Source organism: Meriones unguiculatus, chromosome 16 (genome assembly GCF_030254825.1).
Source record: "Meriones unguiculatus strain TT.TT164.6M chromosome 16, Bangor_MerUng_6.1, whole genome shotgun sequence".
Classification (NCBI taxonomy): Eukaryota; Metazoa; Chordata; class Mammalia; order Rodentia; family Muridae; genus Meriones; species Meriones unguiculatus.
The window spans coordinates 61,122,377-61,139,797 of record NC_083363.1 but is presented as its reverse complement, the minus strand read 5'-3'; the positions used below and the strand labels follow the sequence as shown (position 1 = coordinate 61,139,797).

The window sequence follows — 17,421 nt, the reverse complement described above, 5'->3', positions numbered from 1 at the left end:
AGACTTATAAATGGTTTTCTTTTTTTTAATTTCCTCAGAGGAAATGAGATGAAAGCCATACCCAAGCCTTTCTAGCTCTTTCTGAACTCTGACTGGCTGACTCAACTCAGCTGTTCTGGCCTAAACTTCTCTCTAAGCTGACTGATTCAAACTGGCTTCTCTTGGCTCCTGACTGAATTGCTCTGCCTGGCCTCAACTTCTAGCAATATGTTCTAATCTTCTGGCTCCTCCTCATTCTCTGGCCCTTTCTGTCTTCAGCTGTGTCTAGCTTGTTCCCTCTGTAAAACTGTCCTGGTAATCACCTCTCGGTAAAAACCTCTCTCTCCGTATGCTGCTCTTAAGTCACTCCTCTTTCCTGCCTGTTCTCATGTGAGTTGGGTGTATCCTATCTCTGACTCATTCTATCAAATCTTTTCTGATTTGTCACTTTGCCCTCAATTGGACACCACTTTCAAACATGGCTGCTTCCTTCTACAAACTAACCTTACCTTCATTGTTTGGGATTAAAGGTGTGTACTAAGGTTGTGTCTACATTCCAGCCAGATCACATAGGCCTTGAAGGACTCTGGATGTGATCCCTTGCCAGAGCAGCCACATTGCTTTTAACGAGGTCTTGTGTATCTCAGGATGGTCTCAATTTGTTGTGTAGCTGATGGTGACCTTGAACTTCTCATCCTTTGCATTCACCTCCCAAGTGCCTGAATTACATGTGTGAACCCGGGGCTTTGTGCATGCTGGGCCAGCACGTCAACTGAACTGTATCCAGCTTGAGCTCATGCTTTTACACAGAATTTCGTAACTGTACCTGTGTGATTTTGTGGGGCCAAGGAGCATGGAGGCCTTCTGGGGATATCCCACCCCTTGCCTTAGGTGGCTGGCACAGTCTCTGGGGAATGTGAATTGGTCCCTTAGAAGCTTGGCTGCCCTTCTGAGCGTTGTGGTTAAGAGGTGGCGCTGGAGTGTTTTTTCTGGGTGAGCCAGCCCCTACTCAGTTTGTGCTGTGTGACCATGCTTGTGGAACCTTCCTGAATGTTGGAGATTGAGTCTGGCCCACTTCAGAATAGAGGAGGCATGGAAGGAGCTTGTGTGGTGTGTGACGGGTTTTAGTTGATGATGGAATGGACGGAGAATGACTTCTGTTCAGGTGGGCGTGGCTGCTTACAGTGTCATAAAGGCTAGAATAAGACAATGGTTTTTCTTTCTCTGTATAAGGCCCCTTGGATTTTTCCCCAGACACTCTCTTCCCTTCCAAAGCACTGCTGGGAACCTTGAAAATATTCCATTAGGTGAGTTGGAGATTTGCTCTCATTTGGGGTCTCTTTGGCTGTTCAATGCCCTGATATAAGCCATGCCTGGTATTAATGTGCTACTGGGCTTCAGAAGGGTCAGGAGAATAACAGAATAGAAACTGGCAAGAAGGCAGTCACTCGCAACATTCACTGCCAAGTGTGCCCAACTTCGTGAGTTCCAACTCAGAAAGCGTAACTTTTCCTGCCCTCCACCAGCTTCCTAAGCCTGTTCCTCTTGACACTCTGGCTTTTTTCACTATTTCCTCTTTCCTCTGCCCCTCCCACTTTCCCACAGCTGCTCACAGCCTTCTGTTGCCACTGAGACTATCTGCTTTTTTGGACCCTATCTCAAAAGGTACGACGACTTCTCTCCACCTCCATTTCCCTCCTCCTAGCAGCTGTGGGGATTCTCAGCTTGCCTGACCTGTCCCACCCTTCCACACCAAACTCATAAGATGTCCCTCAAGCTTGAAGGAAGAAAATGAAGAAAGAAGGAAAAAGAAACCATTAAAAATCCTGATTCTGCCATGACTACAGAACATTTCAGCACAGCACCAGGACCAGAGACTTAGGGTTAAAGTGTGATTGTCCCACTCTTTGTCCTTCCAGGCTTGTGACTGTGCATAAGCCCTCCTGTGTGCCCTCTTTCTAAAAGTCCTGTTGCCCTGTGGCTGCGAGTAAGCTGCTAAGGTTGGATGTCTGTCAGCTTGGTCCTTGGTCTTTCCTGCCCAGTATGAGTCTGTCCCCCTGACACTGGCATTTCAACCGGGGTCAGCTGTCCTGCATCACCTGACGGAGGTGAACAGGTGTTCCAGCCTTCGAGATCCTAAATGTAGGCGGCTTACCTGGGCTCTGTGTTCTCTTGCCCAGGCAGGTTTGGCAGATAGCTTTGCTTGGTCCCCAAGGCCCCTCATGGCTGTGCAGAGCAATAGGGTAGACCCAGGGTTTCCCACCACACAGGCCGCCTCCGCGGATTGCTTCTCAGATGACGGGCAAGAAGGGATAGCATTTTTTTTGTTTTGTTTTTTCGAGACAGGGTTTCTCTGTGTAATAGCCCTGGCTGTCCTGTTCTTGGTTTGTAGACCAGGCTGACCTTAAACTCACGAAGACCCGCTTGCCTCTGCCTCCCTCATGGCTCCCTCTGCCTCATGCCCAGCCAGGAATAAAATAGCGTTTGGAGGCCAGGTGCAGCTGTGAAGAGGTGTGTTCTGCCTCACTCCTGAGGTCTGAGTAGCAGCGGAAAACACAGTGGCAGCTTCCATAGTCCCAGGGATGAGAGAGGGAGTCCAGAGACTGTGCTCCTGGGTCTTGACTGCTCGGGATATTCCCACGCCAGAGCAGCACCCGGGCTCTTGCCATCAGATGGTGCGTGGGGCCCTGGCCACAGCATTGCGGCAGAAGTCGAGAAGCTCTGCAGTGGCGAGACAGGAGCCATTACCTGGGATCAGGAGTGCGGGCAGCATCTCCACAGTCTCTAAGTGGGGTGGCATGTGGGGGTGTGTGGAGGGAGAGCGGGAGGCTGCTAGGGACAGATGCTGAGGACAGGGCACTGACTGAGAGAGAGGACTCAGCTTGCCGAGGCTGTGAGAGTCCACTTGTGGAACCCTATCCTTCCTTGCTCTGGCCCAAAGGCTGGTGATGGTGACAGGCATGGCATTAGCTCTTTGGGGAATTTGAGTACATCAGGGAGGGGTGGTGATTATATCAACCTCCTCCATCCAGAAGGAGATTCTAAGGAGTTTCTAACCCTTTCTCAAGGTTAAGCAAAAATATTCTAAGCCACCTTAAAAGCTGGCATGGTCTTTGAGTGTGTCTTTCTCTCTGAATGTGTCCTTTATTGCACTTTAGGTCATTAAGTCAAGAAGAAAGATGAAATAAAGATTCGTAGAAATGACTACTGTATAGAAATTGCTTTTAAAATCCACCCCGAGTCAAGACAGATGGGCTGAGATGGTTAATCTAGTTTTTCTTTCGCTTTTTTTTTTCTTTGCTTCTGATGATGCTGGAGGCAGAGCCCAGGCCCTGTGCATGCCGGGAAGCATTTCCTGGCTGCACTGAGCTCTGCCCCAGCAGCATCACAGGGGACTTTAAAGACAGATCTGTCCACGCACCTAAGACTTGCTGTCTGTATGGAGCAAGGTCTTGCACGGCCGTGACACAGGACAGGAAACCGATGGCTGGAGACACCTGGCTAAGGCTCTGCAGTTGGTCCAGATGTCCCAGACTGGGAAGCATCTTGCAAACCAAGAGAAGACCTCTCCCTCATCTTCTTGCTTCTGGTGGCTGCTGACAAGCTCTGGGATCCCTCACAGCAACCTAGTTCCATCTGCTTTCATCCTCACGTGACCTTCTTTCTGGGTATCTACCCTCCCAGGAGGACAGCAGTCATATTGGACTAAGGGACCAACATGACATCAGATAATAGCACCGAGGTTTTTCCTTTATTTATTATGCTGGTGATTGAACCTAAGGGCCTCAGACATGCTAGGCAAGTGTGCTAGCACTGATGTACAGCCGCACTGCTTGCATTGTTTTATTTCTTTCAACATGGACTCACCTTGCATGTACCTAACAATGTTTTTTGTTTGTTTTTCCAGATAGGGTTTGTCCTGGACTCACTCTGTAGACCAGGCTGGCATCGAACTTACAGAGAGCCAGCTGCCTCTGCCTCCCTGAATGCTGGGATCATAGCCATGTGCAGCTCTACGTGATAATTTTTCAATGCACATCCATAGGCGTAGGACTGAAATGTTGGGGGAGGAAACACAGCTTAACCTGCAGCAGGGGAGTGCATGCAGGGACTTTTGGGTAAGGGGCTTTTTGCATGTGCCCTCTTAAAGATGACCTGTCTGCTGGGCTCTCCCACCACTGAGTACACAGAAAGCTGAGCCCGAAGGAGGTGAGTGTGCATACCCAAGCCACACAGCTGGTTGGGGACAGAATCAGGTTGTGAACCCAAGACTTTGCCAGTCAAGAACAGTGTAGGACTCGAGACGGACAGGGGTCCTTCGGGGGCTATTTGGAGTGGAGCCCACAGTCAGCCTTTCCCAGAGTGCTGGGGCCAGAGCACCTCTGCAAGGAACCCTCCATCTCCTGCCTTTCTCGATGAAATGAGCGCCAGCTTTGCCTGGAAGGAACCTGGGTAAAGGGACCCTGGAAACGCCCAGTTAGTTTGACGTGCTGTGATAGGTGGGGTGGATGTTTCTCTTGAACACACCTCCATCTCTGCTACTTGCTCTAGCAAGCTGAGGAAAGAGATGCTCTTCTCCACCCTTTGCTAAGCATTGGCGTGCACGCTGGGTCCCTTATATATCTCTCCTACCCGGTGACCATTCATGCCACTTCACGCCTCCAGGGTCTGGACAGTAAGAGCCAGTCACAAGGTGCCGGCTCCTTCCTGTGCACCGCGCCTCTGTCTGCAGAGCGGGTGTCGGGTTCTCTGCCAAGAAGTGCCTTGCACTGGCCTGTCCCGGGCTGCAGCAGCCAATAGAGTGCGAGCCCTGACTCCCCAGCTGGAACGGCACTGTAATAATGAGCTGGCCATCCATCCGAGGAAGTAAATTAGCCCTGCTGGGGCGCTGCCACTCAGTCTTAATAAATTTTAATTGGATAAGATTTTTTTTTTTTTCTAATCACCGGCCCCACATTTACTGCTCGGCATGTGTTCTCTGCCTGCAGATGTCGGTGGAGATACATCTTGGGGGATAGAAAGGACAGCTTCTCTAGAGCCTGGCGACCTCTGTCGCTATGGTACACTCACGGCCTTAGACACAGGGTGAACGGTCACTCTGCCGTCTCTCCTTGACTGTCTTGGTCTCCTCGGGACTTGTATGTGGCTGAGCTCTGGTCCATGGCCTTCTTGGGACCCAAACCCAGCAGCAGATTCTGTGACACGTGTGCACTGCCAGCACCAGCTATGAGTGCCACCTTCTGCAAACAGGCCGTGGTGATGGCTTTCACGTTTGAGTTCCGATGTCCACCGGGTGGAACCATCTCCCCAGGGAGATGTGTCCTCCTCCCCCCCATCTTGTCCTGCTCTGCTTTCTGGAGTCACTGGTTGTCCAGGTTGCCGTCTGTATAACTGTACACAGAACTCGCAACACCTCAGGGATACATCCATTCTGTGGGGCCTTCCTGCACGCTTTGTCCTCAAAACAAAGCAACTATCTTAATCCTCAAGATAAATTTAGTTACTAGAACACGTATTTATTTCTGCCTAGTCCAAGATAAGATTAGCAGGGCACCGTAACAGCCACGGAACCGTTGCTGTGTCGCAAGTCCCGGCAGGAGAGTGACAGATGGCAGCTTTGAGTAATCTCATTTCGGGGCTGGGATGGACACACTCCAGCTACTTAGCATATGCGAAACAGCTTCCAAATGAGCTGACAGGACTCTGCTTTGAACCTCTCTTATCCAGAGGGCTCATTGAACAAATACATTTGGGGGGCATATCAGGAGCCAGGTGCAGCGGGGGTGGCCACAAGTAGAGCACCGGAGTCCTGACCCTCTGGCCCCTATGTGCGTGAGCTTAGAAGAACACCTGCTGCCCAGTGGGAGGAAACTCAGTGTGATGTACTCAAAGACAAACGGTGACAGGAAAGTCAGAGCTTGGGCTCTGTTGTGAAGGTTGTGGACACTTAGCCCCAGTGCTGATGTGTGCTCAGCTTGGCACCTTTGGTATACCTGTGGAACGCAGTCTGGCCTCAGAGAAGTCCTGGCACTGGTGGATGAACAATAGGTATTTGTTTCAGAAATTAATGGTGACTGGATGTCTTGACATGTGTGTGGTTTGGTAAACAGTGGCCTCGTTCCTTTTCGAGGTCTGTTTGTGGCATGCAGGCTCCCTGTGATGAGGCGCCATCTTTCATTTTGAACTTGAGCCTGTAGAGCTGACATCACTCTCTGACCGTTTTGCATTTCGTATTGATTTCCACTTTGTAAAGGAGACCCTGTTGCCTTATTTAGTTTTCTAGGATTGCCAATTACCTCCAAGCGCCACTTTCCTGCCTGTAGTTCGGGACGGGACCATTAAACAAAGTGTGGCTTGCAAGGCGGACGTGGCTGGATCATGGCTGTGGCCGTGTGGGCTGCTACGGGCAGCAGGCTGCATTTGTGCTTGATTCTGCCTGGCTGGTGTGCGTGTCACACGCTGTAAGTCCTGTAGGACGAGTTTAGCAGCCTTTTCTGCAGCTGTTTCCAAGTATGAAATGGAAACTGCGTTTTCGTGTTCAGTCTTGTGTGCTTACGGTTTGCATGTTTCCTGTCTTTTGTTTGTTCGTGGACATGGTCGTCTGTGCATGCGTGTGCATGTGCGTAGGCCAGAGGTCTCCATCAGACACCTTCCTCTGGCATTTTCTATCCTTTGGAGACAGTGGACCTGGAGCTCACTGATCGGACACAGAATGAGGCACCCCTGCACTCCCAGTTCTAGGACTGGGACATACCTTCTCCCTCCCCCCTACCCCATGCTAGGACTGGGATATACCTTCGTCCCCCCCCCCCCCCCAGTGCTAGGGTGCTAGGACTGAGACATACCACCAAGATCCGTTTGGGTTGTCATCTTCGGGATGTGAACTCAGGTCCTGACGCTTGCACGGCAAGCACTTTCTTGGCTGAGCCGGATAGCCAGCCCTGTCTTGACTATTTCCAATCCCCAATCTCTCCCGAGTGTCAAGACAGGAAATAAACTTAGATTTTCAGTAAAACAGATCATCCTAGCAGCCAAGAAGGAAGTTGCTCCTGAGGGTCAAATCGAAAGTGGGCCTTATTTTCTTAGGTGCAATTTTAGGAAATACATCTTAAAAACTCATTCTCTTTATGATTTGGGGGGAAGAGTGATGCAATAACTGTTAAACTTGTTAAAACAGAATATCTAGCTCTGTGTGTGTGTGTGTGTGTGTGTGTGTGTGTGCGCGCACACGCGTGCACATGCCCACCCATGTGTGCGTACACACTGGAATGCATACATATCTGCAGGGTCGGCTTCACTAAGGGAGCATGGCTCTTTTGAAGCAGCAGACATTGGCAAGAAGGTACCACTGTGCTGACCTCAAGTAGCAATAAGACTCATATTTAAAAAAATCCTTTTTGTCTAGGCTTTGTGGATGAGGGCATGATAGGAGCTTGTTCTTGCTGGATTACGGGGTACTGCTCACCCCTGGAGGAGTTTGGAGGTTAAAATGGAAGCTGGGGAGGCATCCAGAAAGGGCCTAATGGGCGAGTCAGCACAGCTGGAGCCGTCAGGACCACAGCTGCTGATGGCCAGAGCGTCGGGGAGGAGAGGCGCTGTCCTTGTGGGTCTCAGCAACAGTTGTGCATGGGCCTTGGGCTGGGCAGGGACCGTGTGGCAAATGCTTGTCTATTCTGGATGCCTCTGGCAGCTGGCACTTCATGTGAAGGTTCTGTTAGAGCTTAAAGCTTGCCAGGCCTTTGCTGTTTCTTCTTCCCGCCATGTCCGTGGCCCTCTGCTTTTAGAGACAAGCAATGAACTGTCTGTGCTCTCATCACACCACAGCGCAGCTCAGGCCAGGCAAGGGCCATGTGGGTGGAATGCTGGAGGCGTTCATGGAATCGCACACTCCGTATCTGTGGTCACAAGCGTCAGCGGTCCTCAGGCTTGGACTGCCAGACCCGTTGGCGTTCTCTGCAGGCTGCTTCTGGCCAGTGCGCTCTGAGCATTACCTCATCCCCCTTAGAGAGGCAGCACAGCACCCCTGCCTTTACCGTGAGGCCAGGCAGAGGGCCTGGACCCCATCCAGGAGTTATTTACAGAGCAGGGAGATACCAGCGTCAGCTGCACTAATTCAGATCCTGCTCCAGAATGTTCTCAATTCCTCACTTGTAGACAAGGCCAAACTTATATTTGCTTTTGAGTTCAGGTGTTTGGACCATCGGGGTTTCCCGTGCTTTCTATGCATAAATTGGCCCCCACGCCCGCCTTGAAGTTCCATGGTTTTGAGTATTGCCCACTGACGTGTGACCATCACCACTGACCTTCTTCACAGCTCTGCTGCAAAATGAACTCTGGCCTCAGTGACTTAGCCTGCAAGGACCTGTCAGAAGCTTCTCTCCGCTCTTCCGTAGCATGGCTATAAAGCAGGAGCAGCACGTCTCCCTGGCTGATGGAGGCTGGCATCCACCCTGCCACCCTCCCTGGCCTCCTGAGAAAGCCAAGCTGCTGCAAGGATTGTCTGAGGCGAGTCCAGCAGCTGGCTGGCCACACCTTCAGTACCCTGCCTTGCTCCTCAGGGCACACATGTCCATACTCTGCTCTTCAGGTGGTGGCTTCTGCAGCCTCTTCCGGTGCCTGTAACAGGCGCACCTTTGTTATACTGTCTCCTTAGTTATGAGGGATGAGTGTGTTTGGTGGCTGTTGCTGGGCTGTTGGGTGTGATTTGGCTTTGCTCGGTGGTTTGTTGTGGATGAACAGACACGGCACCTCTTGGTTTAGGGGAGATTGGAGTGGAACATAAAGGTTACGGGTCAAAGGGACATTGGGTTCTACAGTACACTCTCAGAAGAGTGCTCACAGTTCAGAGTTTGGTTGGGTGCTGTCACTTGGAGTAGGAAGAGGCCTCACATTGAAAAGCCGAACGCCAAATTCTTTCAGTTGGTAGCTAGTGCTTTTTTTTTTTTTTTTTTTTTTTTAACCAGGCTGGCCTTGAACTCAGAGATCTTCCCCTGCCTCCTGAGTGCTGGGATTAAATGCGTGTGCCACCACGCCTGGCTGGGTATGGGATCTTTCTGGTTATTTGTAAATTTAACATTCTTTTCCTTTCAATGTCAGACATTGAACCCGCCGTGTGCGTCCCAGACAAGCGGCCTCCACAGCCCACCTGGTTTTTGGTTTCCCTCTTCTTTTTTTTTCTGGACCCTCAAATACAGCCCAGAACCACACCAGCCTAATGGAAAGACAGAGCCAGCCAGCGCACGGGGTCTCCCCGAGGGGCTGTGGTGCCCAGTGCGCACACTTTGAAGGCTGTGCAATAACAGGAATCCCTTTACTCGAGGATGGAATTCTCCATCATGAAACCACTGAGATTGTGTCTGAACCCAAAGCCATTAGAGACCCACTTTGTTTAACACAAAGGCAGAAAGAAAGAAAAAAAGACTGCAGGCTTTATTGAAGCACTTTCTGTGTGGAAGTGGGAGGCTGAATGCCTCCGTTAGAAATGGGTGCGGGGGAGAGAGTCTCCCTGCCGGATTATTTTTGGTAAGAGCTGAGAACATCGCCTTGGTGCCCCAGCACTAAGAAACTACAAAGCCTCGGGATGGTTTCTCCCAGCGCCTGTGTTTGTCCCTGTCAACACGGCCGTCTCATCTCAAGCCTGGCCTCCCGGGGCAGGGATCAGAGGACGATGGCCCCTCACGAGGGAGCCAGCTCTTCGTAAGCCCCCTTGGTCCCTCATCTTACAGCTTGTCACCCAACATTGCTCTCAGCCAGAGCTGTTATTTTTATAGCCTAAAAATAGGAGTGTTTTGCTCACTGGTATGACAGGAGGATTTTTCTGCAGTGCCAGAGAAGCTGTTTGGAGCCTCTGCTGAGGGGAAACCAGACCATACCCTACAAGCTGCCTGGGGGGTCCCCCTAAAATCAGTTGCTAACTTGGGCACATTGGTTTTATGTAATGGCTCGCTACCTTTTTGTCTGTCTGTGGGTTTGTGTATGTGAGTGTCCGAGGCCAGATGTGTTGGGGTTCTCCTGCAGTTGGAGCTACAGATGACTGGACATCACCTGTAGGTGCTGGGGACCGGACTCTGGTTTTCCGTAGATCAGCGGGCTCTCTAACCCCTTTTTGCATTTTTGAGATGGTCTCAAGTACTCCAGGCTGGCCTTGAACTCTTGATCCTCTTGCCTCCACTGCCAGAGTGCTGGAACTGCAGATGTGTGCCTCCGTGCACCGCGTCACTGCCGGTTCTTTAAGCCTGCAGCCAGGACCCATCCCATGTCCTTGTCACTTCATGCTCCCAGCCTTAGCTGTGTCACGCCACTCGCAGAAAGATGCCTGCATGGGAACACACGGTACGTAGGGTGCTAGTGTTTTAAAGTTAACCGTGTGTGCACACCTCTGTCAGGGGCTGAGTGTCGGAGCTTGGCTTAATGTTTGCTTTACTTATGTATTCTGTCTTTGGACTCTTCCCATGCTCTTCCGCCTCAGCATCCTGCACTTGTTTTTGATTGGAATTTATAGAGATCTTTCTCTCATGATTTTGCCATTCAGACTCTTAAAAATTTTGTCTATTCAAGAAAAATTCTACAACAAATTTGGTGTTACAGATTTGTTCTCTCAGGGTTTTCATTTTTCTGTGCTGTCTTCATTTCTCTGTGTGTCTTCTTTGCATCTTCTCTCTGGTTTGGTCCCATAGACATTAGGAGGCTCTGTAGAGGAATTTTAACTCAGAACTTGGCTGCTCTGGCAAAAGGTCACGTCTAAAGGCCTTCTAGGTCTGTGTGATCCAGCTGGAATACAGACACACTTTAATCCAGGAGACAGAGGCAAGCAGATCTGAGTTTAAAGCCAGCCTGGTATAGAGCAAGTTTCAGGTAAAGAAAAGCTTAGATCCAGGCATGGTGGTATTGTTATGCCCAGTTTGTGAGACCCGTAAAGACTACCCAGAATCGACTCCACTGCAAAACACATGAGGGTTTATTGGATACAATCTTGAGCCTGGGTCTTGAGCTCCCTGTGGAAACAGAGAGGAATGCAGCGGGGTGGTCTAAGGGAACAAGGTTCTTAAAGGGAAAAGCTGCAAGCAGGGAGTTACATGCCTTGGTGTTACATAATTGGGGTGAGGGAAATTGACTTTTGAAATGGTTGGTTTACTTTAGGTGCCAAGTCCATAAACGGTTCTGACCTGGGCAAGTTTCCTAGCAACTGTATCTCTAGTGGGCAGGAAAAGAATGTAGTTAAGATGATTCCTCCGCACAGGTGGCCAGACATGTCTCCACCTGGCTGGCCTTCATTCAGGCTTGTGCTTTAAACTTTAATTCAATAACCAAAAGAAAATAATTTTCAATTCTTTGGTCTCTCAGTATATTCCTTTAATCCCAAACACTGAAGGTAAAGTTAGTTTGTAGAAGGAAGCAGCCGTGTTTGAAAGTGACGTCTAATTGAGTGGCAGAAAAGGTGACGAATCAGAGAAAGATTTGACAGACTAGAATACACCCAACTCTCATGAGAACAGAGATCAAAGGGAAGCTACTTAAGTGAGCAACACAGAGAATGAGGGGAGAGGAGGCAGTTTTACCTGGAGAGTTTTACAGAGAGAGGTTGAATGAGAGAACAAGCTAGACACAGGTGAAGACAGAAGGAGCCAGAGAATGAGGAGGAGCCAGAAGATTAGAAAAGATGGCTGGAGTTAGTTTGAGGCCCAGAAGAGCAATTCAGAGGCCGAGAGAGAAGCTGGATTGAATCAGTCAGCTGGGAGAGGAATTGAACCAGCCAGCCCCGAGCTCAGTAAGAACAAGAAAAGACGAGTTTACTGAGCAGTGATCCCAGAGGCTGCAAACATTCAGGGCCTTGCCCAGCAGTGTGAAGTCAGTGCTCTGCCGTAGAGTGGCTCCGGGGTCCGCAGGGAGGACTGTCACAGCTGCGGGAAGTCAGGGCGGGTTCCTGGTGGCTTTGAAGATGGAGCCTGGGGTCATGAACCAAGTGAAGGGGTGGCTTCAGAGGCTAGAAGGGCGCCAGATGTGCTCTCACCTGGAGCTTCCAGAAGGAGCGATCCTGTTGATGCAGACCTGAGGGCCATGTGACTCGTGTTGGGGCCTGCTCTGTGAACAGTGAGTGAGTGTTGGGATTTCCTTAGCCTGTTTTAGAACCCTGTTCAGGGAAACCTGGGGCTTCCTGAGCCTTTCCTGGCTTTTGCTGACGTTGATGACCACATGTGACAGCCACATTGCGGCTGGTGGTGTGTTCTTGGAACAGCCTTCCTTTGGGGTTCGTGTGGTGTTTTCTCAAAGTCCATAGACGGGCTGGTGTTGGGGCAGAAGAGACAGAGGCCAAGTGTCTTCAAATCCCTTCACATCGTCACTGTGCACAGACAGCGTCACGTCACTGGGGATGTCGACCAGAAGTGGCCAAAGGTCTCCGCTGTAGTGTTATCCTGCTTTCCATATCGTTGGTGAGCGTGTGCGTGTGTGTGTGTGTGCATGCATGTGTGTGTGCCTGTGTGCGTACGTGTGTGTGTGTGTGCGTGTGTGCGTGCGTGCGTGTGTGTGAGCATGTGCACATCGTGTGTTTGGTGCTTCCATACTGCGTGGCAGTACAGAATACTCCAGGCTTCTCTTGACTATCTTCTGCCACAGTTCCAGAAGGGACCCTGTGTTTTTTGTTTTGTTTTGGTTTTTGTTTTGTTTTTTTTCTTTTTCTGAATTTGGGGTACAGTGCTCCAAGAAAGGCAGGCTTAGCTCCGTGTCCTCAAGTCAATTAGAATAGCCAAATAAATAGTAAAAAGCACAAAATGGGGGTTTGTTCACTATGGCCACAACTGGGAGATGGATGGAGGGGGTCACTGGATTTTTATTCCTCTTCCCAGTGTGTTCACATTAAGTAACTCACCTCTCTGTGTTTTAACTATTAAATTGGGCGTTTAGCTGCCTTATGGAGGTCTGGTGGCCAAGCCTGACTTTTTGGGCACAGATCCGATTTTGGTCACAAGTATTTGTTGGAGAAAGGTAGCAGAAACCAGGTGCAGGAGCTGAGTGTGTTACCGATTCTGGATCCACTGTCCGAGGGAGCAAGGATATGTGTATGCATGCTAACACGTGTGTGTACACATATCTAGACATTGTTTTAACAATGCAGACTCATCAGGCTGCAGCTCATGGTGCAGCCTGGCCTGAACTGTGGCAGTCCTCCTGGAGCCACCAGCCTTCCAAGTGTTGGAAGGACAGGGCGTGTGCCTCCACGCTCAGTGAGGTATCCCTCTAAGCAACGGCGACAGTGAGCTGCAGTGATGAAGCCGGCAGGATGTTTGTACACGCACAGCCGTGCATTACCCAGGATGGCATGTGTGGTGAAATCCACTGCTGCTTGGTAACACTGGAGCACACTTGCTCACACTTACACACGGTTGCCATCTCACTGCCCTCAGGCTACAAGCATGCTACTGTACTGAATACTGGATATAGCTGTAATGGTGTTTGTCTACGTGTCTAGACATACTTCAACATGTCTAAACATTAAGAAGGGCAGAGCAAAAGCAACAAGGTAAGTGCTCTGCCTGTGTAGAGTGGGCCGGACCTGCAGGGCTGAAATCTGCTTTGGAGGCGACTTACGGCACGGTTCCTGGGGAGATGTGAACAAATGCCTGCCCACCCCAGACAGGGAACCTGCAGCAGACTGAAGAGTAAGGAACCCACCACAGTACAACTTAGTGAACCAGCGAGTTTTGCTGTGGGGCTACTTACAGGAGCAGAAACCACCTGAGGACCCTGCATCTCCAGAGGCCCACCCCAGCACGGTGACAGCTCACAGAGGTTAGAAACCTGGAGCTCACTGCAGGCAGCTCAGCAGGGTGCAGGGAGACCCTTCCAGATAACCCCATTGGTCCGGCCCTTCCTAGACAGTGTGGCTTGTCCGAGAGTGTGCCTCAGTGGTCCCTTCTGCTTTATACATGCTTGGGGAGGGAGGAAGGGGCCGGCCTAGTGAGTGTGGTCAGTTTCAGGGACTTCCTGAAGCCTACTTGTTTGCTTTGTGAGTTTAAGATACTTCCTTGCATGATGGATTATTTCACCTCTCTTTAGAGCAGTGGTTCTCAACCTTCCTAATGCTGTGACCTTTTAATACAATTCCTCACGTTGTGGTGACCCCCCAACCATAAAATATTTCCGTTACTACTTGAGAACTGTAATTTTGCTGCTGTTATGAATCGTAATGTAGGTATCTGTGTTTCTGATGGCGTTAGGTGACTTCTCTGAAAGGGTCGTCTGACCCCCACAGGGGTCAGGATCCACTGCCTTAGAACACCCTGTGTGTTAAGGACTTCCCTCCAGAATTGGGCAGTTTTAACCTCAGAGGAAACTGCCACCCAACAGGGCAGCCAGTGGCCTGCTGGGAGCTAGTGTGACACGCCCCGTGGAGTTCGCCACTGTGATCTTGAGGTGTGCTGTGCTTCGGCTGTGCCAGATCTATACCAAAATACTTCCTTTTTTCAAGAACAATTGTCATGGTTGACTGCGTGAGTTTTGTTGCTTGTTTTACTTTATAAACAAGAAAATCTTTTTTAGTGGCACTTAGCTTAAAACACATTGGACTATTCCTTAGTCTATAGCCTTTTCATATCCTAAGTTTTATGTTTCTGTGTGTGTGTGTATAAAATTTAAATTTGCTTTTTTTCTAACCCAACACATTAGCACTCTGCTTGGCCTAGGCAGGATTATATAACATCAAGACCATCAGCTTTTATTTACACGTCCCGTCCCACTGGAAGGCCTTCAGGGGCAGTAACACGCAGAGAACTGTCACCTCTGAATTGTGTGTGTGTTCCTGGGAGTGCAGGAGGTGGTGGTGGTCAGGAGGTTGTTGAATCCTCTGACACTAGAGCTATAGGCAGAGGTGAGCTGTCTGGTGTGGGTGCTGAGAACTGAACCTGGGTCCTCTGCAAGAACAGCAGCTGCTCTCAGCTGCTGAGCTGTCTCCCCTGCTCTGACTGTGCGGCCTTTTCTGGGCTTCTCCTGGAGGACCCGCCTGAGATTTACTGCACCATTGCTGCCTGCTTTCCTGTTCTGAGGCAGCCTGTGCTCATGCCTGTGCCTGCTTTTTAGGACCATAGACTTGCTTCTAAACGGGTAAGGAAGGTTCTGCAGCTTCAGCTCTGCCTGTGTGAAACCTTTCACTGTTTCCACCGGGAGGGAGGGATACAAACTTTCATTACCGATCTCAGCAATTGTGAAGGCTGCGAATTCCCAGGATAGCTCATCCTGCTGGAAATCATTAATGTTTCCATCATTAGCAGAAGACTAGAGAAACTGATTATGTAACTGAGAGCCTGGGGTGAGATGGGGCCCTGGAGTAAGTCTGGGAGTCTGAAGGCCGGAGCCCCTCTAGCTCAGGAATCCAAGTGCAATAAACGGGAAATGGATGCCCCAGCTGGAGAAAAGAGAATTCACTTTTCCTTCGCATCTTGTTTTGTGTGGGCCATTCATGACTGACTGTGTCTTCCTAGGGTGAGTGTGGACATTCTTTAGTAGGTCCATCAATTGAGACACCAGTTTCTTCTAGAAATATCCTCGGGGCCACGTCCAGACATGGCGCTGTTCTGAGCTCCGCGGCCATTCCTCTGACTCTAACCATCATGGTAGCTGTCTACGTGTGTGTGCGCGCGAGGTCAAACATGATTCATGCTTAGCGCTCAGCTCCTCCCGCCTTGATCTGCCTTTTCCCACCCTGGGAACTCCTGCTTTGGTGTGGACCAGGGCTCTCGAGCTGCTGTTTAATTCTAATAGCTAACTGTAGTAGCGCAGGATGGATAAGCTGTATCCCATACACTACATACATACGTACATATATACATACCTTTGAGCTTCTTCTCTTAAGCTCCATTTAAGCTCTAATTTATTTATGTATTCATGAATACAGTTCTCCTTGCTCACCTCAGTGAGTTGGTTCAGAAATCTCTTGTCAGTTCTTAAACAGTGAAGATTGGTCACATGCAAGGTCATCTAGATGCTCTGTCTTCCCTTCTGGCACTTCTGTGGTTTGCGTGTGATAGTTCAGACCGCAGTAGGCTGTTGGGTTAATTTTTGTGAGTGAGGTAAAGTCTGCCACATAGGTTAATTCTTTTCGTTATGCGCCAGCTGCTGAAAAGACTCCTCTCCCGCCAAGTAGCCTTTCTCCTCTGTTGAAGGTCTGGGGGTGTTTGGTTGTCTGTGAGGGTGTGTGTTCCCCCGCCGGCCTGTGGAATGCTTGATCTTCGTAACTCTGCTCTGCAGTCCGACTTTGAATGGTCTTGAATCTGTTCTCCAGAGGCTGTTGGCTCTTGTAGGCCTTTGCTTTCTCCTTCAGATGTTCAGTCAATTCTCAATATTTGTAAATAGCATGCTAGGATTTTATTGGTGTTGAGTTGCCTCTGCAGATGAAACTAGGAGGCACCATCACCACAATGGCTCGGAATCTTCCACTTACATTTCTTTGCTCTCCTTCATCATCCTTTTTGAGCTTTACGCATGTAGATGTATGCCTAATAGTCAAACTTGTGCCTGACAAAAGTACCTTTGACTATTGCCCGCAGTGGCGTGCTTTGTCCAGGCGTTTAGTCCTGAAACAGCAGAGCAGCTGTTGTCCTAGGGTGACAAGGTGTCCAGCAAGTACTGCACTCTGGGTATTAGTTCCTTAGGAGACGTTCGGTGGTGGTGGACACACATGCCAGCTCTGAGCCATGTTTTGTTTCTCTCTTCCCTATTGTACGCATTTTATTTCCTTTTTATGTCTTGCTGTGTCAGCTAGGCCTTTCAGTATGAGGCTTCGTGGGAGTGGTGTGGGACAGCATCGGCCTCATTTTGGTAGGAAAGTGTTTGTTCCTTCCCGTTGAGTACGGTAGCTGTAGGGTGATCTGTGTCTGGTGAGAGACTTCAAAATCGCAGGCCTTCCTAACTCCTGGGGGGTTGGTTTCATTTTAACTAACCATGAATAAGTGTTAGATTTTTTTTCAGATACTTCTTCTGTGCAGCTTGACACAAGATGCGCTTGGTGCTGTATTTTTCTAATGTCTTACTCTTGTATGCCCAGTGATTCACAGTTGCCCGTGGAGTTTGATTTACTTTATTCAATATTGGACTTCGTGGCTAATGTTTTGTTGATGACCTCTTGCCGGGGCGGTGTGGTAGCTTTCTTTGTTCAGTAGGTGTGTTGATTTGGTTGTTTCAGGAACGTGGGTTTTACTCACAGTAGAATGTTCTAAACAAGGATTTTCTGAGGGAGATCTTAGAGCGTCGCTGTTGTCCCTTATGGTTCAGCAGTAATCTACAGGTGAGCACATCTGGGCTGCCGAGTTTCTTCAGGCGATTGGTTGTTGATTCAGTTTCTTTGATGTTTCCTTCTGGGTTTGTTCAAACGATCCATCACTCTCATGAGTTTTGGTAGTTCGTTTCCTTAAAGCATTGTGCCATTTTGTGTAAGTTGGTGATTTTAGA

The 17,421-nt window shown here is 49.6% G+C and overlaps 1 protein-coding gene across 4 annotated transcripts in view; it reads left to right on the top strand.

Annotated features, from left to right (window-relative positions):
* Tbc1d8 (TBC1 domain family member 8) overlaps positions 1–17,421 on the top strand; it is a 96,645-nt gene that overhangs the window by 21,729 nt on the left and 57,495 nt on the right. For 2 of the 4 annotated variants that reach the window (XM_060369912.1, XM_060369911.1), the window contains exons 1-2: positions 9,632–9,675; positions 10,157–10,311. The exons of the other annotated variants lie outside the window; for them this stretch is intronic. In XM_060369912.1, coding sequence (XP_060225895.1) covers positions 9,647–9,675; positions 10,157–10,311 — 184 coding nt within the window. In that variant the 5' untranslated portion in view covers positions 9,632–9,646. Of the gene's footprint in view, positions 1–9,631; positions 9,676–10,156; positions 10,312–17,421 lie in introns of those variants that run through there. 4 annotated transcript variants of the gene reach the window in all.